The 24,736-nt window shown below is 34.3% G+C and overlaps 1 protein-coding gene across 1 annotated transcript; it reads left to right on the top strand.

The window, feature by feature from the left end:
- Positions 1–236: 236 nt before the first annotated feature.
- Positions 237–3,362, top strand: LOC306655183 (mesoderm induction early response protein 3; the record flags this gene model as incomplete). The annotated part of the gene is made up of 1 exon (XM_079129560.1): positions 237–3,362. One exon carries the CDS (start codon positions 237–239, stop codon positions 1,887–1,889), a length of 1,653 nt encoding a protein of 550 aa, XP_078985686.1. The 3' UTR covers positions 1,890–3,362.
- Positions 3,363–24,736: the final 21,374 nt, after the last annotated feature.

The following is a 24,736-nucleotide window of genomic DNA, read 5'->3' as shown; positions in this document are numbered from 1 at the left end:
CATTAAGATTATAATCCCTTATAGCACAGCATTGGGAATTTGCAATATCTTACTGGTTTTGAAATGATATAAGTTGTCCTAAAATATTAAAAAAATTTATCCTTTAAATTAAGCATACCATTATTTCCTTGATTTGAAATGATGCTCTCTTGGTTATTACATGAAAGATAGTTTAATCAGAATTAAACACTACCATTTAATATGGTTAAGAAATGAAACCAAAAACTTAAAATGTCATGGCGGAGGCTTCTTTTGGAAGTTCGAGCCCAGTTGGGTCTTTGTCTTCTGAGGATCATGATTTTGACCCCACTGCTGAGATGTTGGTCCATGACTATGATGATGAAAGAACTCTTGAAGAAGAAGAAATGATGGATGAGGGTAAAAACTTCAGTTCGGAAATTGAAGACTTAGAAAAGGAAGGAAACATGCCTTTAGAAGATTTACTGGCATTCTATGGCTATGAACCTACAATTCCAGCAGTTACCAATTCCAGTGCAAACAGCTCCCCAAGTGAACTTGCAGATGAATTACCAGATATGACACTAGACAAAGAGGAAATAGCAAAAGACCTCTTGTCAGGTGATGATGAGGAAACTCAGTCTTCTGCAGATGATCTGACACCCTCTGTGACTTCTCATGAAACTTCCGATTTTTTCCCTAGGCCTTTACGATCAAATACTACATGTGATGGTGATAAGGAATCAGAGGTAGAAGATGTTGAAACAGACAGTGGTAACTCACCAGAAGATTTGAGGAAGGAAATAATGATTGGTTTACAGTATCAGGCAGAGATTCCCCCTTATCTTGGAGAATATGATGGTGATGAAAAAGTGTATGAAAATGAAGACCAGTTACTTTGGCGTCCTGATGTGGTTTTGGAGAGCAAAGTTAAGGAGTATCTTGTTGAGACCTCATTAAGAACTGGAAATGAAAAAATAATGGATAGGATTTCTGTGGGAGCACACACAAGGGACAATGAACAGGCATTGTATGAACTTCTCAAATGTAACCACAATGTAAAGGAAGCAATCGAAAGGTACTGTTGCAATGGAAAAGCATCTCATGAAGGAATGACTGCATGGACAGAAGAAGAATGCCGAAGTTTTGAACATGCGCTCATGCTTTATGGAAAAGATTTCCATCTTATTCAGAAGAATAAGGTGAGAACTAGAACAGTTGCTGAATGTGTAGCGTTCTATTATATGTGGAAGAAATCTGAACGGTATGATTACTTTGCTCAACAGACAAGATTTGGAAAGAAACGATATAACCATCACCCTGGAGTTACGGACTATATGGATCGTTTGGTAGATGAGACAGAAGCTCTGGGTGGGACAGTAAATTCTTCAGCCTTAACTTCTAACCGGCCTGAGCCTATTCCTGATCAACAGCTGAACATTCTCAACTCCTTCACTGCCAGTGACTTGACAGCTTTGACCAACAGTGTAGCAACCGTCTGCAACCCCACGGATGTGAATTGTTTGGATGATAGCTTTCCTCCACTGGGCAACACACCCCGTGGACAAGTAAATCATGTGCCTGTTGTAACAGAAGAGTTACTCACCCTGCCTAGCAATGGGGAAAGTGATTGTTTTAATTTATTTGAGACTGGATTTTATCACTCGGAGCTAAACCCTATGAACATGTGCAGTGAAGAATCAGAAAGACCAGCAAAGAGGTTGAAAATGGGCATTGCTGTCCCTGAATCCTTTATGAATGAGGTTTCTGTAAATAATTTGGGTGTGGACTTTGAAAATCACACACATCACATCACCAGTGCCAAAATGGCAGTCTCTGTGGCTGACTTTGGCAGTCTGTCTGCCAACGAGATCAATGGTTTCATCAGTGCCCACACTCTGCATCAGCACACCGCCCTTCACTCCGAGTGACCCAAGGAGGAGCCCAGAGACAGTGGGTGTGCAGTACCAGTAAACTTGAGGGGAGCTATCAGGTTTGCATAGTCTTTCACTGGAAGTTTGAATCTTTTTCACTATGACATCAGTGATGTCAGTATGTATAGAACTATATCTTGATTTATCAAGAGTATTTTCATTTTTCAATCCATAAATGTGGAAATGAACTATGATCAGCAGAGTTGGGAACTAAGATTGAACTCTGTGGTGCAGCTTTAAGCTCTGCTTCTCTCTTCCTCATCCCCTAGTACCTCTTCCCCTCTCCCTTATTTTTCTATTCTTTTCTGTTCCCCACTGCCCCCATACCCAATTTTAAAACCTGTAGACAAGAGGCCACCAGCTCAAAACCAGCACAGATGTTCTGAACTGAATGGTGTGGCTTCTTTTCCTGTAAATTCCTTTTGCCGTAATGGATGCAGTGGAATATCAATGTTTACAGGTACCAATCCCAGTCCCTGCTCAATGTAGCATTTTTTTTTTTTTGGTTTTGTTTTCTTTATTAATAAAAGCAGGGGTAGGTTTCTTTAAACTGCACAAACATGCAAGGATTTTTTAAAAAATGGAAACTTCTCTCATGTTATTCAACTAGAGCACTTCAGTTTACAAAACAGCAAGTACATCTTTATGGAAGCCAGCACGAGGAACCGTGTGCAAATTATGAAGACTCTTGCTTGGATCCTGTTTAAAAATTCTAGACCAGGGCTACCTTACACAGAGTTGGTCATTTTACTGCCGGGAGATTTCTGTGTAATTTCATTTACTGGCTAAAAATTGGTATTTGAAGATGTGATATTCCTATGGGGTTTTGTCCACCATTGTTAAGATTGTAATCTTAAACCATACCGGTCACTGATAATTTACTTTATCCTGAGGCAGTTGACTTGCAGACGCACAGTCTACAAAGCCTAGGATGTTGCCACTCAATGGTTTACATTTTGGGACACCTCTTTTAAGTTGTAGCACTGCAGTTCAAAGTGTTAATATTTAGAGGGACTTCTAGATTTTATGCATAATGCAGTAGAACCTTGAAGTATATTTAAGCTCTTTTGTTTAGCTTGAGCAGTTGGCAAGAGAAATGTGAGTGCCTATCTGAAATAGAATGGTACGTTACCACTTTTAAGTTTTAAAAAGTGACAGATGTTCAGCTGCATCTCAAAACTCGGTTTTATTTTTATTCCAAACGTGAATGAGAAGCCATCGTCATAAACTTTGGCCATTTCTGTTCTATGGACATGCATCTTTAAGTTATAAGGTAAATCAGACAATACGTAATACAGTATTAGGATATAATAAGCTTTGCTTTTTTAGTACAGTTAAAACAATTACCTTTTTTTGCACCGTCTTAACTAAAATTTTTGATTTTTACTAGTTGTGTCGCTTTGCAAAAAAAAAAATGTTTGGCTGTATTGCTAACATTTGTAAGTGTAAATCGCTTCAAGGTTGTGCTGATGAGTAGATAGGATGTAGTTAGTGGTCTTAGTAATGATTGAAAGGGAGGGTATTTATTATACAAACTGTGAACTGCAATGACATCCTTAGTTTTGGATGATGTGTATTCTTGTTTTTTTCTTTGCAGCATTTTAATGAAGATTGCTTTGAAGTGTTTACGCAGTAGCACATTTACTATAAAATTTAGTTTAGCACAGTGGACAAAAGTAGTTAAATTAATAACTTAAAATCAGTCTCTAATTTATACATCTAAAGTCTAGCATTCCTGTATGCACAGTAAATAATGGGTAGCCTGGGCTCTGTTGCTTTCTGATATTTTTATCCAAGTTGTTAGCTTCTTATTGCTGTGTTGTTGTGCTAAACTTTGAACCTTATTTCTTTTGTTAAAAATCAATACACTTTCTATTATTTAGTAAGATACTGGCCATAATCTTCTATTGTTATAATTTTAATTTTCACTCTGGGTTTACAGTGGCTGGTCTGTATAAATAATTTACACAAAGATGACTGAATGCTAATACCAGTTGCACTTACATGCCCATTCTCATTAGCTGATGCAGTAATATATTCAGTTTATGTATGCATTGCTGGGATCTTGATATAAGATGGAAACAGTGTTTCTTATCTAAAGTTTTGATTATCAGCAAGTTGAATGGACACTTTAGTTATTTAAATATTTTTGACCAAAATCTAGAAAATGATATGAGAGAAAAATAAATTCCAGCTAGTTTAATAGATTTTTAAATGCCAATCTGATTTTAGCCTCTTGGAGAGTGCTAACTAGCTGGTAACGTTTACTTTTAATTCCTTGTTAAAATGAGGCAATAATTTGCAAGATTTTTGAATATATGTGTAAATCCTTCATATCTTTTTAGATCTAATTCAATATTTTCTGACTACTTCTGTCATGTATAATACCATTTTTGTGCATGCTTGATGTGACATTCACAAATTGTACCACTATGACTTTATCCATGTAAAATAGCTATTTATTGAATTTTCTTTTAAAAGCTGGATTTACTGGTTTTTTTTTTTTTCTCTCCGTTTAAGCATCCTAACAGAGTTTGTTGCTGTTTATTAAAAGAATTGCGTTTGAAAGCATGAAAAATCTGATTTGAAATCATATGAAGAAACAGCGCCTTTATTATCAAGTGTTAAAAGCACAATTCTTATAACAAACTGTGATAAATTCTTTTTTTTCTTTTGCCGCATTATTTTCATATGAACAAACCAAAAATTCATGGTGAGCAGTTGCAGTGTTGGCTGATGTATCTTTTATGTACAGGGAATTTGAAGAGGACAGTGGATTCATTTAGAATTGTAATTGGTGCTGTGATTATAGCAATACTTTACTTTTGTTAGTCATACTCATCTTTTCCATGCTAGCTTTTTAAGTGTTTGGTTTTCCTCTTGTCATGGTCAACTGCTGAATTTACTTGAAAGATGTAGAATACTGTTTAAAAAATACTAAAGTTTGTACAATTAGGTCAAAGAATTGTGCAATCGTTTCCTTTTTAATTTTTAAAATTGAGGGTCATAAATATTTGAGAACGTCAGATCTAATAGAGCGTAGTGATACTATTTAATTTAACCAAAGTCTCTAGTAAATGCTTCAACTTTGAATGTAAACTAACAAATAAACCTGACCACCAAGGAGATTGTTTGCCCAGAGTTTCAAAGCACATTGTCTACAAATGGAAATTGAAATAATTTATAAAAATATTGACATTACTATGTTTTTTAAAAAGTTCCTAATTTTTTCACTAAAAGGAGGAAACTATTAGTTTTATTGTTAAATATGGTAGATATTAATATTCCTCTTAGATGACCAGTGATTCCAATTGTCCCAGTTTGAAATAAGTACCCTGTGAGTATGAGATAAATTAGTGACAATCAGAACAAGTTTTAGTATCCGATGTTCAAGAGGAAGTTGCTATTGTTGCATTGATTTTAATATTTGTACATAAACACTGATTTTTTTGAGCATTATTTTGTATTTGTTGTACTTTAATACCTGGTGTACAGTTCCAGAAATAAAAATCTGGAAATCTTTAAAACAAAAAACAAAAAAACAAAAAAACTTAAAATGTACCCTAAAATGCTATTATAGAACTGACAGTATGTGGAGTCCTGGAAAATAATAATTCATAAAGAATAATAGATGTTAATGCTGTGCTTAGCATTTCAGTGTCACAATTAAAAATTCTACAGGATAGTTAATTGAAAATTATATGTATTTTGAAAGGCTCTTGATCCTCAGAACTGCAAACTAACTCTCAAATTCCTTTTATATAATGCAAAATTCCCTTAAGGAATTAAAATTCATTTATATTTAAGATGATGACATTAGTTCTCTTTACCAACTTTTTAAATGAAAAAAAAAAAGTCTAAAATTAATGTGTTAACTTTGAATGTTGCGATAAATTTAGACTTCTGAAACTTAAAGTACCGATGCAAATTATCATAATTCCTTCATGTAATGGAGCCTCCTTTCTATGAGCAATCATTGTTATTTTTATAACTATAATGTTAGTGAGTTGTCAGATGAAGATGGGAAACGTTACATGACCCAATAGTCACTTACTAATAAGCTTATTTGGTCCTTTCCTTTTTCCATTTTGTAAAATTTGAGCTTTTCAAATTTTTCTAGCCTTCTATTTCAGTCAGGTTTTTTCTTTCCCCCCTCTATGGTGAACAAAAATCCTGACAAGAACAATTAGAGGAAGATAGTCTATCTTGGGGCTCACAGTTTCAGAGGTCTCAGTCCATAGAAAGTTGACTCCATTCTCCACTCAAGGCTCAAGGTAAAGCAGAAAACATCATGGTGGAAGAGTATGGTGGAACAAAGCATTTCAGGACAGCACAACATAGAAGCAGAGAGAGCTTAGCTCAGTTCACTATTTACCCCAAAGGCACATACCTAATGACCCACCTCCTCCAGTCACATCCTACTTGCCTTCAGTTACCACTCAGTTAATCCCTATCAGGGGATTAATTCACTGATTGGGTTAAAACTCTTATAAACCAACAATTTCACCTCTAACCCTTCTTTTATTGTCTCACACATAAGCTTTTCAGAGACACTTAATATTTAAACCTAACACCTTAATTTTTCTCTTGATGCTAATTAATGAAATTCTGGTACCAGCAATAGAACTATAAGGGGCTTCTAACTGCTGATGAAAATCACAAGACAGAAAAGATAAATATTCCCTCTTTCTCTATATCTACAAAAACACAAGCACATTTAATTTATTTTTTGTCATAAAATTATCCTTGGAAGTTTTATTCCTAACAAAGGAATCTTATAAGATGCCTGGATTTTACACATTTTTGCTATTTCTGGAAAAAGTAACCTATAACTTTTTTAAAAATTTGCTATTCAGTTGCTCATCATATATAATGATTTGTTGTTCTGGGAATAATATTTAAACAAACATTCCTTTTTTTCTGAAAGGTAAAAATACTTGAAATTTGAAAACTAACAAATGTTAAGACAGAATTATTAGTATTTCCTTCATATTTCACATGCAGAGATAGGGAAAACATAAAAGCTATTGGATTTCTTATTTAAGTAGTTAGTTTGGAAGCATAATCTATTTTATTAGAATTATAAAATTTATGATTATGTCTTCCTGAAAGGTGTGCCTGAAGTTATTATGGCCTATGCAATTCCTGAGGAGCGGAGAGAAAAGACATTTGTCATTTATCTGGTGTCCATTATTTAGGCATTGAATGCAAGAATTTTCTTATTTGAATAAGTGGGGCTGCTACCTATTTAGGTCAACTCAATAGTAGACAAAAAGTTTGCATTGCCAAGACAAGGGCAGATACAAGTCAGGGCACCGGATCCCTATGCAGATGGGGCTCTAGGCCAGTATATTGCTGGCCTAGAAGGCTGTGCATCTGCCACAGACTTAAGTGAAGTTGGACAATTAGCAGAGAACTCTCTTTTGGAGGTATTGTCCTCTTGCCATCTGCCCCCTCTGTACTAGCTCTCCTCCATTTTTAATATAAAGGGATTTTGTATTACCTGGCCTTGACCTATAAAAGTAGGAAAACTTTAAGGAATTCTTAATTGTTCATTCTTTGCAAGAATACTTCCTTTTATTCTGATTTATCACTGCTCTTTGTACTTTCACCTAAGCCACTGGGAGAACAGATTTGAAAGCATAAAAACTGAACTCTTTCTAGACCATTGAGGACTTTCTCCAAGGGAGAGATTGATAACTAGATACTCTTTTACTTTTATTGTCTCTCTTCCTTCTCTGGAAAGATTCAAGAATGAAAATGAGGTTTTTTGTTTGTTTGTTTGTTTTGTTTTGTTCTGATTTTTGAGATTTTCAGCTAATAAGGTATGGATACCTGGTGAGTATAACTAAGTGGAGCTTGTGTATATCAAAAAGTTTAAAAATGCACTTTATTATGGAATGTGCTGCTCTAGAAAGGCTAGGCAGTTTTCAATCTGTGTAAACCTCGGTTCACTTATGGTAATATTCAGTTAGTGGATGATAGATTGAGGTTAGAAAGAAAGACTAGTATTTTAGATCATTAGATTTTGCCTTTTCATGCCAGCTTAGGTTATCATTTAAAATTTTTTTTCTTGTGAGGAATATTGTAAGAACCAGACATTCTAGTTCAAGTCCTTGTTGCATTGGTAATACATTACTGGGTCACTTGAAATGAACAATAATGAGATCTTAGATTAAGGCTGTTATGTGGTATTTTCAGTCTCCTTAGCATTAAATGTTACACATGGTCAACCCTTTATATCACTTGGTTGTGAATATGGAACCTCAACATGGTACAAATACTCCCTTTACAAAAAGGAGTAACTATTATATCCTAATCCATTTAAATTATTAAAATAGAATACGTTTGGAATACACAATAAAATTTGTCTTCAAACAAAAGTATTACTTCTGTCTCCTCAAGACTAAATAGTATGTAAGATGAATAATCACTAATATGATAAAAATAATATGGTAAGAAAGAAAAGATAAAACCTGTTATTTGCAGTGACAAGTATATTTTACTCTCTGATATTTATTCTTATGGATCCAGATTATTTTATTTTATTTATTTTTTATTATTATTTTATTTGCAGTGCTGGGGATTGAACCCAGGGCCTTGCATGGCAGGCACTCTACCAACTGAGCTATATCCCCAGCCCAACAATGCATTGCTTTTTTTTTTGCTTGTTTTTGGTGGTGCTGGAGATTGAACCCAGGGCCTATGAATGCTAGGTAACCACTCTACCAGCTGAACTATATCCCTAGCCCCAGATTATTTTAAATTTGAGTTGAAATTATGTGTGTGTGTGGTGATATATATGTGTATGTTGTATGTAATCACTTTGTGTTATTCTCTGGTATTTTTCTGTTACTAAAACTTATTGTATAGAGTTATAATTGCAAAACACTAAACAACAAAAAAACCAAACAAAAATCAAAATAAAAAATCAAAGAAGCAGCCAAGAAACTCCACAACAATAACAAACTATCTTCGGGAATACTTAACATAATTTTAAAACACTTTGAAGATGTTACATATTATTAAATCAGAGGAAGTAGTAAGGTTGAGGTGTTCATTCTATGACTTTCTGTGGATATGAGTGGTTACAATTAGGACTTTTTAGTTATGAGTCAGATTTACAGGCTATTTTTTATGAGAAAGAAAGCAGCATTGGACGAAAAAGACAGTATATCAAAGAATGGTTACTGCCTATTTGCCAGGGACTGTGAATCTCTCCCAATGTCACTGTTTTTGCGGTGGTTGTAGCAGGCACAACCTTGCACAGTAGAGATATTTTATACATATATATAAAATAAACTACTATTCTCATCAAAGTGATCTTGTCTCAAAGCTTAGAATCTTTTCTACCACTTTATTGGATGCGGGAGATTAGGAAACAATGGGTATTGGGAAAGCTTTTTCTTTTCACATCTCACAGATTTTTCTCACTAACTCCACCCATATCAGTTCTCACAACTTAGGACCACCTTTACTTGGGTTCTTTGGTTCTGTAGCTGTATTTTACAGATAAACATGACAACATTTCATGATTCTGACCCAGAATTTTGAACATTATATTTCATTAACTGTTAAGTTCAAATATAAAAATTAGTTTTGTTATGAGAAGATGGGCAGGAATGGAGTGTTTGCTCTGTTTTAGAGGATTATCACCATAATTTTGGATGACTGTTTACCATATAATTAGTAGTAGCAGAGACCTGTGACTAAAGCAGATATTTATGAGACATAGGTAGTGCTGCAGAGAATCAGAATTACAGGTCAGATAAAAGGGATTGGGGTGATAAAGTCTACAGTTGTGTTTGCATTTTATTAGATTTCAACTCATTCCTTTTGAACCAGACTCAATCATCTTGGGTCAATAGAGGAACAGTGTGGTAAATGGAGGGATTAGAGGGACTGTATTTTGAGTCTTGGCTTTGTTTTTACCTTTATGAACCTCTATTCCTTATCTGAAAAATGAACATTAATAATATTGCCTTAAGTGCCACAGTATAATCTTGATTAAAAGTTATAACATGCATAAGTGGTATAAAATTGCTAAGAGCTATGAAAATGGTATTTAATAGCACTTCTACCCAGTCACTTCTCCCTCATGCATTTCTTTCTCCTGTTATGTCAGTTTTAAGTAGCATACTGACCATATTTGGGGATAAAGAGGTGAGACTAAGTGAAATTGATTTATTTTGCTCTGTGGGAAGTTCTATTTCTTTTAGATTTATAGTCTGTGATCATGAGAAACAATGATTTTCCTAGGAAGGTATTGTTTGAATAACTTTATATAAATAGCCTAGAAGTATAACAACCAATCGTAGGAATTTGTCACTTAAGGATATGTAGCATATAACATAGCATCATCTAAAGAAGGAGAGAAAAAGAAATAGAAATGATAAAATTATGACCAGTAACGGTGACGAAGCCAGTTGCTTGAATTAATATTCAAGGCAATTTTGGTATTGGTGGGTCTGACCTTTCCAGTGTAAGCAAGAATATTAATGAATGAGGAAGTAATTTCACATATACACAGGTCTGTTTTCCTTGTCAGCTGTCCTATTGGCCACCTGGTTGCAGTCTTTTATCCATTGCTTACAGACAGCTTATCATAACTAGCAGCTTTTTTCTTAAGGGCATTCTCTCCCATATCCTATGAGGTAATGGCCTGTGCTGCATGTGGTCTACCAGATAAAGTTTCCTGAACACACTTAATTATTATGAACAGATCCAGTACTGCCCAAGAAATACCATTTCACACTTACATTTTCTGTATACAGAGACATAATTTTTACACTTCCATATGCTGTACATAGACACATGAATTCTTCAATACCCATAGGCTATGCCTTTATTTACAGATCAGGGGAAATGACAGCTATTACACAGTAAATGGTCAATGTACATGAATGCCATGTACAGATCTGGAGTTTTCTTTAGATCTTTCTTTGAGGGGGAAGAAAGTTCAACTGTCATATTAATAATTGACACTGATCTGATATAAATTTTAAGAAGATCAGGCAAATCAGATAACTTACCTCCTCCCCTTGTTTGTTAAAAATTATATCAATGAAGCTTGTATGCCTGGGTATCATTATGGTGAATTTTATTTGTTCATCTCTTTCTGTATAGATTACACCAGTCATTTTCAAATATTTTGACTTGTGATTCATATAACAATGCATTTTATATGACCCAACACACATATACCTACATACAAATATATAACATAATTAAAAAATTGATTTCACAATCCACTGTACAATGGCAAAGCATGGTTTGAAAAACACTTTACTACTTAAAACCAGTTGAGATGTGAAGGCTCTTATTCTTAGCATCAGTTACAGCTCTTTTTGACTATAAGGATAAAGAAGGCATGGTAAAGACTAACTCCTTTTACTATGTATACATTTAAGATTTTTGAATCTTATTTTGTGGTATTAAGGACTGTTGTTATTAAGGACTGTTTCACCTATTTGAAAGGTAAAATAATAGGATAAAGATACTGAATCAGATATGTCTAGAAACATCTTAGGACAAAACTGTAAGCTTTCTTTCCTGACAAAAGTTCCTTTTCTCCTTTCTTTCTTCTCTCCATGCTACATGGATATAGGTGTTATGGGAGATTTGGGAGGACACTTACAAAATTAGTGTAATGTGGAGACTTAGAAGACATTACTGAAAGCTTCTTTCCACCTCAGGATGAGATCCTCTTTGATCTTGATGTGAATGAAGTATGATATGTTCTCTAAAATCTTCTTAGATTTTTTCAGACAAATTATCTCTGACTTAATTCATGTGACCCCAGGACCTTAGGAGCCATTGCCACCGGGGATTGTTGTGTGGAGAAAGAGAGATGGGTCCTTGTACTCTCAGTAAGGCCAATGATTCATCTCTTCTACTTTTAAACTGTCAAAGACAGTTTATTTCAGACAATTTAGTTCTTTAATATATATTCTCTAATGGTCGTTTTTCATGTATATGAATTATATCTCTTTCAGTGAGTTTCTTGAGAACATCTTTTACTTAATTTTTGTTTTCTTTGCAAAGCTATAGGTAACTATTTGACTCTCCCAACCCAATTTTTTTTTTTTTTTTTCAAAATTGGTGATTGAACCTAGGGCTGTTCTATCAGGGGCCTCTACCACTGAGCTACATCAGCAGCCTTTTTTATTTTTTAAAATAAGACAGCATCTCACTAATTTGCCAAGATTGGCCTTGAACTTGAGGTCCTTTTGTCTCAAGGGTTCATGTCTCCTGAGACCATGGGATTACAGGCATGTGCCGCTGCACCCAGTTTAAGTTTTACTGTTTTTTAGTTTACAGTGGTGTGAAAGTAATGCATATTCATTCAGTAGAAACTGTCCTTTGAATTTTGAATTTTGATCTCTTTTGCAGGGTAGCAATATGCAGTACTGTGGTCTCTGTCAACATTGGGCAGCAGCAGTGAGCTGCAGCTCCCAGTCAGCCATGCAAACAATTGATCTTCTGCGATGTACTGTGTTGCTAAGCTATGAAATTTGGTAAAGTAGGTGTATGAAAAGCATTTTCAGCTGATAGTATTTTCAATTTATGGGCTTATCAGGATGTAACTCCATCTTAAGTTGAGGAGCAACGGTAATCAGTATAGACACTATTATACTCAACATCTTATTTCAGTTCTCATGATTCTATGAGGTCAGTAGAACAGATGTAATTCATTTTACAGATAGGGACACTGAGAATCTGTTAGATTAAATATCTTATTCAAGATCAAAAAGACACTAGCAGAATCAGGATTTAATAATTGTTAATTGCTATTCTTACTACTATTAATTAGTATTCTTTGTTGAGAGTTTGCTCTAAAGTTACAGAGTTAAGGAATTTCAGAGCTGGGCTTTGAATTTTTGTCTTAAATATTAAGCTCTACTGCTGGATGAGATGGTGCACACCTCTAATCCCAGCAATTTGGGAGGTTGAGGCAGGAAGATTGTAAGTTCCAGGCCCCCCTCAGCAACTTAGTGGGACCCTGTCTCAGAATAAAAAATAAAAAGGGCTAGTGATATGGCCCAGGGGTTAAGTGTCCCTGGGTTTAATCCCTGGAACAAAAAATAAAAAAAGATTAAGCTCTTTATTATACCATTTTGCCTTATTAAATTGGTACACTTTGAAATTGTGAGTTGCTGACTTCACAGAAATTTGGAGGAGTGCTCAGGGAGCATTTCCAAAAGAGGTCAGATTTGAATTAGACCTGAAATGGTAAATAGGAACTGGGAAGGAAGGTGGAATGAGTGATAGAAAAGAGGAAAAAGAGCAGAGAAGAGGAAGGTTAGGAGAAGCATATGGGAGAAATGGCAGAAGGGAGTATTAATCAGAAACAAAGGAGCCATCGCAAATGTAAACGTGGGAGAACAAATATATTGTAAGAAACTGTGAAGTCTAAGTACTTTAATGTGATTCATGAATATTAGAGAGTGAGGTCAAGTTAGATAATTGGGGTTGTTTTGTGGTCCTTATAACTGGTAAGTCAGTACACATGGACACTGTATCTGTCCATGGCTGTGGTGGAAGTTGAGAGAGTGAAGTAACACTTTCTGTTTAATTTCTCTTCTGAATTTCCAGTTTACTCTTAAAGATAAACATTGTCTCTTTCCTTATTCTCTGTATTTAGAAATTATCACCTTGGAACAGACCAGGAGTCTTGTAGAATAGGGTGAAATTCTTCAGTTAATTCTCTTGATCGCATTTGTAGTACTGTTCCTTAGGGGGAAAAAAATCTCATTTCAGTCCCAGCTAGAAATCAGCTTATTCACTAATGCCTCAGGATTGAGACCCTTTGAATAATTTTAATGAGAAAATATGTTATAAGAAATTCATGCCTTGGCAAAGGTACAAATCAGATAGTTCTTCCATCTTTTACTTTCATAAATCTTACTTCCATAGAGTGAGAGGCTGACACATAAAGTTTTATTCCTAAAAATTCTTTTATATCTTTTTTTTTTTTTTTTTTTTTTGGTATCATGAATTGAACCTAGTTAACCACTGAGCCACACCCCCAGCCATTTATTTTTTATTTTGAGACAGGGTCTCAATAAGTTGCTTAGGGCCTTGCTAAGTTGCTGAGGCTGGTTTTGAATTTGTGATCCTCCTGTCTCAGCCTCCTGAGCAACTGGTTTATGTTTAACTTTTTAAAAAAATTACTTGTGAATATTCAGAAAACCCCTGGTAAATCAAATAGAAAGTATTTGCTTAGTAAACTATGCTTAGAGTGGGTGATAATGTCTAATTTTTTGATATTATATATGACTGAACTCTTCATTAGTTTACTATTATTTTAAAGACTTTGTTTTATTAATCATCTTAAATTACTTAGATTGTATGTATATTTGAAATCATGGTAGTATATGGTCTCTACAAACAGATAACTAAATGTAGATAACTATATAAGACAGGATTCTTTGCGCTGCAAGTGACAGAAGCCCTAGCTGAAATAACTTAAACAATGAGGACATTTATGATCTCAAATGCCAGAGAATCTGTAAGTAAGGTAGTCTGCAGGTTTAATTGCTTTAGTGACTAATTATTGGCATCATGGCCTATGCTCAGGTCACTTAGCATCTGAAATATAGCATAAGAAAAATATAGTATTTCTTTTTTTTTCATTTCTTATTTTTTAATCAATCAATTTTTTAAAAATTTATTTTTATTGTAAACAAATGAGATACATGTTGTTTCTGTTTGTACATGGAGTAACAGCATACCTTTTGCATAATCATACATTTACATAGAGTAATGATGTTTGATTCATTCCGTTATTTTTTCCTTCCCCCCACCCCTCCCACTCTCTTTTCCCTCTATACAGTCCCTCCTTCCTCCATTCTTGCCCCCCTCCCACCCCCCCCCATTATGTGTCATCATCCGCTTATCAGTGAGATCATTCATCTTTTGGATTTTTGAGATTGGCTTATCTCACTTAACATGATATTCTCCAATTTCATCCATTTGCTTGCAAATGCCATAATTTTATTATTCTTTATAGCTGAGTAATATTCCATTGTATATATATATATACCACAGTTTCTTTATCCATTCATCAATTGAAGGGCATCTAGGTTGGTTCCACAATATGGCTATTGTGAATTGAGCAGCTATGAATATTGATGTGGCTGTATCTCTGTAGTGTGCTGATTTTAAGTCCTTTGGGTATAGGCCAAGGAGTGGGATAGCTGGGTCAAATGGTAGGTCCATTCCAAGTTTTCTAAGGAATCTCCACACTGCTTTCCAGAGTTGCTACACTAATTTGCAGCCCCACCAGCAATGAATGAGTGTACCTTTTTCCCCACATCCTCGCCAACACCTATTGTTGCTTGTATTCTTGATAATCACCATTCTAATTGGGTGAGATGGAGTATAGTTTTGATTTGCATTTCTCTTATTACTAAAGATGGTGAACATTTTTTCATATGTTTGTTAATTGCTTGTAGATCGTCTTCTGTGAAACGTCTGTTCATATCCTTAGCCCATTTGTTGATTAGGTTATTTGTATTCTTGGTGTAGAGTTTTTTGAATTCTTTATAGATTCTGGAAATTAGTGCTCTATCTGAAGTATGAATGGCAAACATATTCTCCCATTCTGTAGGCTCTCTCTTCGCATTGCTGATGGTTTTCTTTGCTGAGAGAAAGCTATTTAGTTTGAATCTATCCCAGTTATTGATTCTTGCTTTTATTTCTTGTGCTATGGGAGTCCTGTTAAGGAAGTCTGATCCTAAGCCAACAAGTTGAAGATTTGGACCTACTTTTTCTTCTATAAGATGCAGGGTCTCTGGTCTGATTTCAAGGTCCTTGATCCATTGTGAGTTGAGTTTTGTGCAGGGTGAGAGATAGGGGTTTAGTTTCATTCTGTTGCATATGGATTTCCAGTTTTCCCAGCACCATTTGTTGAAGAGGCTATCTTTTCTCCATTGCATATTTTTGGCCCTTTTGTCTATTTATTTGGTTTCGTGTCCATGTCCTCTATTCTGTACCATTGATCTACCTGTCTATTTTGGTGCCAATACCATGCTGTTTTTGTTACTATTGCTTTGTAGTATAGTTGAAGGTCTGTTATTGCGATACCCCCTGTTTCATTCTTCCTGCTAAGGATTGCTTTAGCTATTCTGGGTTTCTTATTCTTCCAGATGAATTTCATGACTGCTTGCTCTATTTCTGTAAGATATGTCATTGGGATTTTAATTGGAATTGCATTGAATCTGTATAGCACTTTAGGTACTATGGCCATTTTGACAATATTAATTCTGCCTATCCAAGAACATGGGAGATCTAAGAAAAATATAATATTTCTAGAAGCTTCCAGAATTTCTATTCTCATGTCTAATTAATAATAATTCTGCCACACACTCATTCCTGAATTCATCATTAGCAAATTTCAACATAGATAAATTTCGGAGGTTGTATTTTTGTCACTCAGTGGGACAATGGTAGAATGAATATTGGGTGTCTCTTAAGGTTCATTAAAATTACTTTTATTGAATGGTCTGGGATTATCTGGTATATTTTATGTTTACCCTAAAATCTTTCATGTTGTATTATTATTCAAAGCTCAGTGTAGCACAAAGCATCTATTATGTATTAGATATAAAATGATCGACTTCTTTTTTTGAGTGGTTATAATATGCTTGAATAAATTTCAAATATATGTGAGTCCAAAACTTTTTAAAAGCTTTTCCCTGCTACTGTTAACCTAAGTCAGGAAGAATTCCTGAGGAAGGGAACAATGTTAGTCCTTAATCTGGGACAGAATTTCAAGACAAAACTGGAATTTTCTTAGACGAGTTCCATGGAGTGGAAGTTGAATCCAACAGTGGAAGTAAAACACAAGAGAGGTAGGTTTGATAAGTACGAAGTGATCAGGACCTACAGAATAGTCTCTTAGAATCCTCCATAGGTGCCTACTTAACTTCTTAGTGGTTATGATATTTCAGTCTGTATTTTGAGAAGAGATAGAGGCTTAAGTATGTTTATGTTTATATGTGTATAGGGAGAGGGAGAGGATCGATTGCTATACTATAGGATTACCACCAAAAAGAACAGTCAGCTGATTATTCATGATTTTAGGACTGAGTCTAGCTATACTGAGCCCTAGGAAATATATTTCAATTCTTGCTCCACAGCAAGTTGGAAAATAGGTTGCACTGATAGTTTGGTGAGAAAACTAAAAACAAAGATAATTGTTACTGAATATAATTATTCTGTTATCTCTGGCTTCTGTGAGTAACTTGTTATTTTGACTGCTCTAAGTTTTTGCTATATCAAACATTGTATTAAAGAAGAAACAAACCTGGGATTGATATTGTGTTTTTCAATTGGACTAGGTCTATTTGTTTTATGCACTAAATTTGTAACTAAATACTTCCTGGGTCAGATGCTGTGCTCTACACTGGTGAAAAAATGTGATTCTTGCAACCTAGTAGAATATGGCTGGAAGCAAGGAGATTTGTTTGTTGTTGATGCAGATTGCTGAATATGAAGACTGGAAGGGACCTCATGGTTATTCCAGTCTGCATTCTCATGTGATAGAATTTGAGATGAAAGTCTAGACAATTTTGTTACATGACTTTGGTCAAATAAAATAATGGCAGATCCAGAAATAGAACCAGTCTCTTAGCTCACTTAACTCCAAAGATTCTTTTTTGTCCATACTAACCTCCTTCTTGTTGATGAAGTACTGGACCAGAAATGTAACCCAGTGCCTCTGAGAGTCACCAGGTGTGCTGTCTTACCCTTGGAGCGCCACTCAACCTCTAAATCAGGTTTTGAGTGGGAAGCAGACTTTGCTTGGACATTATCTCATTTTTAAACTCCAGGAAGGTACATTTGCATTACACTACCCTACAAAAGCAAACATTTAGAATGTAAAGTAGCCACAAGTTGATTATTATTTCTTAAATAAATGAGCTAGTTTAATAGATAAGGCATACGCTCCAACAATATAGATGATACATCCTTGTAATCATTGTGCATTGCTTCAGCTAGCTGTGAGAGAACTGCCAAAGAACTGGAAGAATTAGGTTTCATGAATTATTCATTGGATTCAGTTTAACACTCTCATTATTTATAGTGCTTCAGGTTAGTCTGTGGTACTGACTATTTGCCTTAATAAGGATGGGAATAATGACTTGGCAGGGTATCCGTTTATATTGGTGTGTGCTATTGTTTACTGAAATAAAGCCCCAGGTATTTTCTTTAAAAATAGTCATGGCAGAAAAATACTATTTCCTATAATTTAGAACCTAAAAACTTTTTGTTTCTATGAAATATTTTCTCCTCTAATGAATATGATCAATATAGAAGAGCAGTATTCTTATTTAAGGTATCATTGCTTATTGTTCAGAAAAATGCATGGTGAGATTGGATAAGTCTTTTCAAGTCTAATCCTGGTTTATACTGGAATTTGAAAAATAATATTTAAAAAGGCAAAATAGAACTAGTTAAATTGAAGACAGCTTTCCATCATGTGAATATAATTAGGCATTTTTTCCTTATAAGGAGGAAAGGTCTATTTTGACTCATGGTTTCAGTCCATGGTCAATTGGTTTTGTTGCTTTGGACCTGTGGCAGCACAGGTATATCATGACAGGAGCATGTCTCAGAGGAAATGATTTACCTCATGGTAGGGAGGTAAAATAGAGACAGGATGGAGACCAGGTCCTAATGACCTCTTCGACATATGTCCCCCAATGACTTAACTTCCTTTCATTAGGCTCTACTTTCTGAAGGTTCCACTCCTCCCAGTAGCACTACAGACTGGCCACCAAACCGTTAACACACAGGTATTTTGGGGATACAGCAGATCCAAAATATAGAAAAGGTGGTTTACGTAATTTTAATTCCAGTGATGAACATTTTTTTAGAGAACATTTGCTTAGTGTGTTAGAGAATAGCAATCATTATCTGTTATTTATTAAATTTATGTTCTTTTGTGTTCAGTGGGTAAAACAGCTAATAGTCCAGTTCTGAAAAATATAGTGTATTAAATCTGAACATGAAGGAGGTATATATATATATTTTTTACCTTTTTCTTGGACAGTTTCATAAGGCTGTATAAACAGTTGCCTATCAAAGGAATAGGAGAGACTAGAAGAGAAGGGAAAGGTGTTTACGTGAAAGACCAAAACATAATAAATCATTAATAATAGCTAGAAAATATTTCAAATAATTTCTCACACTATTAGATTGGTTGACCTTTCTAAAAAAACTGGTTACATAGTCATAGCTTTATGTAACAGTGGTTGGAGGATTAGCCATACCATTTTCCACCTTTTAGATGTAAACCACTGTTTCTCCTTAGTTACACCTGCCATTTTTGATAACCAAGCTGTGATTAGACCCTAGTGGAGACAACTTTACCTCAATTTGAAGTATGATTCAAAGTTCCTCTGTGAGGCTTAGTCAACAGGTATTCCTGTAATTCACCTTTATTTTGGAGAAAATTCACAGAATGGTTACCTATAAAATTCATAATCTCTGACACAAACTGGGCTCTCAATGCTATTGAGAAATACTTTCACTGGGTTCCCTAGTCATCTCTTTTCCTAGTCTCCACAGCGGCTACTTAAATTTTTAAAAATTACCTTTAGACTTAAAAACCTTTGCCCTTTCTTCATCACTTTTTATTTTTAAATTAAATCTATTTTAACTGATACCTAAAAACCATAAAAATTGTACATATTTGTGGGATACCTCGTGATATTTTAATACTTGTATACATTGGGTGATATTTAAATTAGGGTAAACATCTTCAAACATGGTCATTTCTTTATGGTAAAAATGTTCAAAATCCTTTCTTCTAACTTTTTGAACTATATAGTGCATTATCTTCAGCCACCCTATATTATCTATAGCACACCAAAATTACTCCTACATAACTGCAAATCAATATCCACTAACCAACATCTATCTCTCCTTCTCTCCCATTTCTCCTTCCAGCCATTGTTAACCACCATTATATTCTCAACTTTGAGATAAACTTTTTTATATTACATGAGTGATCTACTTGTCTTTTTTTTCCTCATTTAACTGAACATAGATCTTCAGTTCTGATGTTACAAATGACAGAATTCCATTCTTTCATTGTGTATATATACATTGCATATACATTTTCTTTATCCATTTATCAGTTCATTGACACTTGGACTGTTTCCATTTCTTGTCTATTGCGAACAGTGCTGCGATAGACATGGGGGTGCAAATTTCTCGTTGACATGCTGATTTCACTTTCTTTGACTGTTTACCCAGTAGTAGGATTGCTGAATCATATAGTAATTCTCATTAATTTTTCAAGGCACTTCCATACAGTTTTTCACAATGGCTTTAATAATTAACACTCCCACCAGCAGTGTGCAAGGGTTCCCTTTTCTCTAATCTTTGTAAGTACTTCTTATCCTTTTTTCTTTTTGGTAATAACCATTCTTACTGGAGTGAGATGATATCTCATTGTGATTTTGATTTGCATTTCCCTGATGATGAGTGAGGTTGAGAATTTCTTTTATATACAAGTATGTCTTCTTTTGAGAAATATCTATTTAGGTCTATTGTTCCTTTTAAAATCAGGTTATTTAGTGTTTTGCTATTGAGTTTGTAGAGTTCCTAATATGTTCTGGGTATTTAAATCTTGCCAGATGAATAGTTTGCAAATATTTCCCCCATTAGGTAGGTTGTCTCTTCACTTTGTTGTTTCCTTTGCTGTGAAGAATATTTTAGTTAGAGCTAATCCCATTTGTCTACTTTTGCTTTTTTTTCCTATTCTTTTGGGATCTTCCCTAAGATAATCTGGCCTATTCCAATATCCCCTGTTTCTTCTAGAAGTTTCATAGTTTCAGGTGGTATGTTTAAGTCTCGAATGGATTTTTGTCACTGGTGAGAGACAGGGGTCTAGTTTCCTTCTTCCTCATGTGCCATCCAATTCTTTTTTTATTTTTTTATTTTTATTTAAGTATCATCTATTGAAGACAATGCTTTGCCCAGTGAGTGTTCTTAGTACTCCTGTTGAAAACCAGTTGGCCAAAGATGCAGGAGTTTACTTCTAGGCTCTCTCTTCTGTCCCAATGGTCTGCATATCTGTTTTTTTTTTCTTTCTTTTTTTTAAATTTATCTTTTAATTTTTTACAGACCGCATTTTGATTCATTGTACACAAATGGGATACATTATTTCATTTCTATGATTGTACCCAATGTAGATTCAAACCATTCGTGTAATCATACATGTACATAGGGTAATGATGTCTGTCTCATTCCACCATTTTTCATACCCCCTCCCTCTCATTTCCTTCTACATATTCTAAAGTTCCCCCATTCTTCTCTCATTCCCCACCTCCCACCCCCATTATATATTATTCTCCACTTATCAGGGAAAACATTCAGCCTTTGGTTTTTTGGGTTTGGCTTATTGCACTTAGCATGATATTCTCCAATTCCATTCATTTATTTGCAAATGCCATAATATTATTCTTCTTTATGGCTCAATAATATTCCATTGTATATATATATACCACAGTTTCTTTATCCATTCATCTGTTGAAGGGCATCTAGGTTGGTTCCACAATCTTGCTATTGTGAATTGAGCTGCTATAAACATTGATGTGGCTGTGTTACTGTGGTTTGCTGGTTTTAAGTCTTTTGGGTATAAACCAAGGAGTGGGATAACTGAGTCAAAAGGTGGGTCATTCCAAGTTTTCTGAGGATTCTCCATACTGCTTTCCAGAATGGCTGCACCAATTTGCAACTCCACCAGCAATGTAAAAGTGTGCCTTTTCCCCCACATCAACGCCAACATCTATTATTGTTTGTGTTCTTGATAATAGCCATTCTAATTGGAGTAAGATGAAATCTTAGAGTTGTTTTAATTTGCATTTCTCTAATTACTAGAGATGTTGAACACTTTTTCATATATTTATTAATTTCTCTGTAAAGTGTCTGTCCAGTTCCTTGGCCCATTTATTGATTGGGTTCTTTGTATTTTTGGTGTAAAGTTTTGTAAGTTCTTTATAAATTTTGGAGATAAGTGCTCTGTCTGAAGTGTGTGTGTGGAAAAGATTTTCTCCCACTCTGTAGGCTTTCTCTTCACATTCTTGATTGTATTCTTCGCTGAGAAAAAACATATCTGTTTTTATGCCAATACTATACAGAGTTTTTGTTTGTTTGGTACTGGTGATTAAACGTGGGATGAGCTCTGAGCTGTATTTTCAGCCCTTATTTTTATTTTTATTTTGAGACACAGTCTTGCCATGTTATTGAGGCTGGCCTCAAATTTGTGATCCTCCTGCCTCAGATTTCTGGTTAGCTGGGTATGTCACTGTGCTCAACTTACGATCCTGTTTTGATGACTACAACTTTATACTTTATTTTGAAGTCAGGTAGTGTAATTTCTACTTTACTCAACATTGCTTTGATTTTTCAGGAATTTTTGTGATTCTATACAAATTTTGGGATTTTTTCTAATTCTGTAAAAAATATCATTGGTATTTTAATAGGGATTGGATTGAATCTCTAGGTCATTTTGTGTAATATCAAAATTTTAACGATATTTATTCTTCTAATCCATGATTTTAGGATGTATTTCCACTTTTTTTTTTTTGACTTCTTTTTAATTTCTTTCATCAATATTTTATCATTTTCATTATATAGGTTGTTCAATTCTTTGGTTAAATTTATTCCTAGATTTTTATTGTATATTTTGGAGTTATTGTAAATGGGATTGCTTTCTTGATTTATATTTCAGATAATTGACAAGTGATGTACTAGAACACCATTGAGTTTTGTATATTGATTTGTATCCTGCAACTTTGCTGAGTTATTAGTTCTATTAAATTTTGGTAAGGTATTTAGGGTTCTCTCCATGTAAGATTGCGTCTGCAAACAGTGACAATCTTATTTCCATCTTTCCATTTTGGATGCCTTTTCTTTCTTTTGTCTATTTTCTTTGGTCAGGACTTTCAATACTTGGTTGAATAAATGTGAATGTGGGTATCCTTGTCTTCTTCTAGATCTGATTGAATAAATATTGAACTTTTCCCTATTTAGTATTATGTTAACTGTTAACTTGTCTTAAATAGTCTTTAATATGTTAAGGTAGTATCCTTCTATACCTAATTTTTTCAGTGTTTTTAATCTTTAAAAAAATCTTTTAATATATATATATATATATTAGATATTGATGGACCTTTATTTTATTCATTTATCTATATGTGGTGTTGAGGATGGAACCCAGTGCCTCACACATGCTAGGCAAGCTCTCTACCACTGAGCCACAACCCCAGCCCACGGTGTTTTTAATCTTGATGTTGAATTTTATTAAATGCTTTTTCTGAATCTATTGAGATGATAATATGGTTTTGCTTTCTTTCTTTTTTAACATATTTTTTAGTATAGATAGACACAGTACCTTTATTTTATTTATTTTTCTGTGGTGCTGGGGATGGAACTCAGTGCCTCACATATGTTAGGCACTGAGCCACAACCCCAGCCCTGGTTTTGTCTTTCATTCTGTTAAAGTGCTGTATTGTGGTTTTTTATGGTTTGAGAATGTTGAATCATTCTTTCATCTTTGGAATAAATCCCACTTGACCATCGTGAATCATTTTTTATAATCTTCCATTGGATTCAGTGTGTTATTATTTTGTTCATGTTTTTTGCTTATATATTCATCAAGGATATTGACTGGTAGCTTTCTTTTTGGTTCTTTTCTGGTTTTGGTATCAAAGTAAAGCTGGCCTTATAGAATGTGTTTTAAAAATTCCTTCTTTTCATTTCTTGGGGAATAATTTAAGAAGAATTGATATTGATTGTTCATTGTTTACTAGAACCGAGCAATGAAGTCATCTGTTCTAGGGCTTTCATTGATGGTAGAACCAACCCTTTGTTTCATTGATCTTTTTTATTAGCATTTTAGTTTCTATTTAATTTATTTCTTCTTTGTTCTTTGATCTTCTGCTCATCTTGGGAGATGTTGAATTTAATCAGTTTTTAAAATATATTTCTCGAGGTGTTCATATGGCTTTTGTCCTTCATCGTCACGTTTGCTGATTTTTCATATATTGGACCTCCCTTTCATTTTGAGTTTGGTTCCTGTTTTTCTAGTTCCTTGAGATGCAGTGATAGATTTTTTAATTTTAAATCTTTCTACTTTTTTGATGTGGGCACTCACTGTTATAAAATTCCCTCTCAGTGCAGCTTCTTCTCTATCTGGTTTTGTTATGTTGTGTCTCCATTTTCATTTGTTTTAAGGAATCTTTTAAATTCTTCCTTTATTTCTCCCTTGATCCATTGTGGTTTAAGAGTAAATTGTTTATTTCCACATGTTTATATAGCTTCCAAAGTTTTTCTTGTTACTGATTTCTAGTTTTATTGTATTCTGATTGGAAGAGCTACTTGACATGATTTTAATTTTTTAATCAAACCATATGGAACTTTTATTTTTAACATGATTTCTGTACTCCTGATTTAATCTTTTATAAATGGAAACAACTTTTCTAGAAGAAATGATGCCACAACCAAACCAAAAAAACATGGAACATTTCATGAATTAGCTTCTTATTCTTGCTTAGCAGCCATGCTAATCTCCTCTGTATCGTTCTGGTTTTAGTATATGTGCTGCTGAAGTGAATACTATGATTTCAGTTTTTAAAAATCAGTTGATACTTGTTTTATGGCTTTTCATGTGGTCTATTCTGGAGAATGTTCCATGTGCTGATGAGAAAAATTTGTATTCTCCAGTTGTTGGGTGGGATATTTTATAGATATTTGTTTTATCCATTTAGTCCAGGGTACAATTTAACTTAGCTATTTCTTTGTTTATGTTCTGTTTGGATAATCTA

This window comes from Sciurus vulgaris, assembly GCF_902686455.1.
Source record: "Sciurus vulgaris genome assembly, chromosome: 2".
Classification (NCBI taxonomy): domain Eukaryota; kingdom Metazoa; phylum Chordata; class Mammalia; order Rodentia; family Sciuridae; genus Sciurus; species Sciurus vulgaris.
The sequence above is the reverse complement of the archived record's forward strand: the minus strand, read 5'-3'. Positions and strand labels throughout refer to the sequence as shown.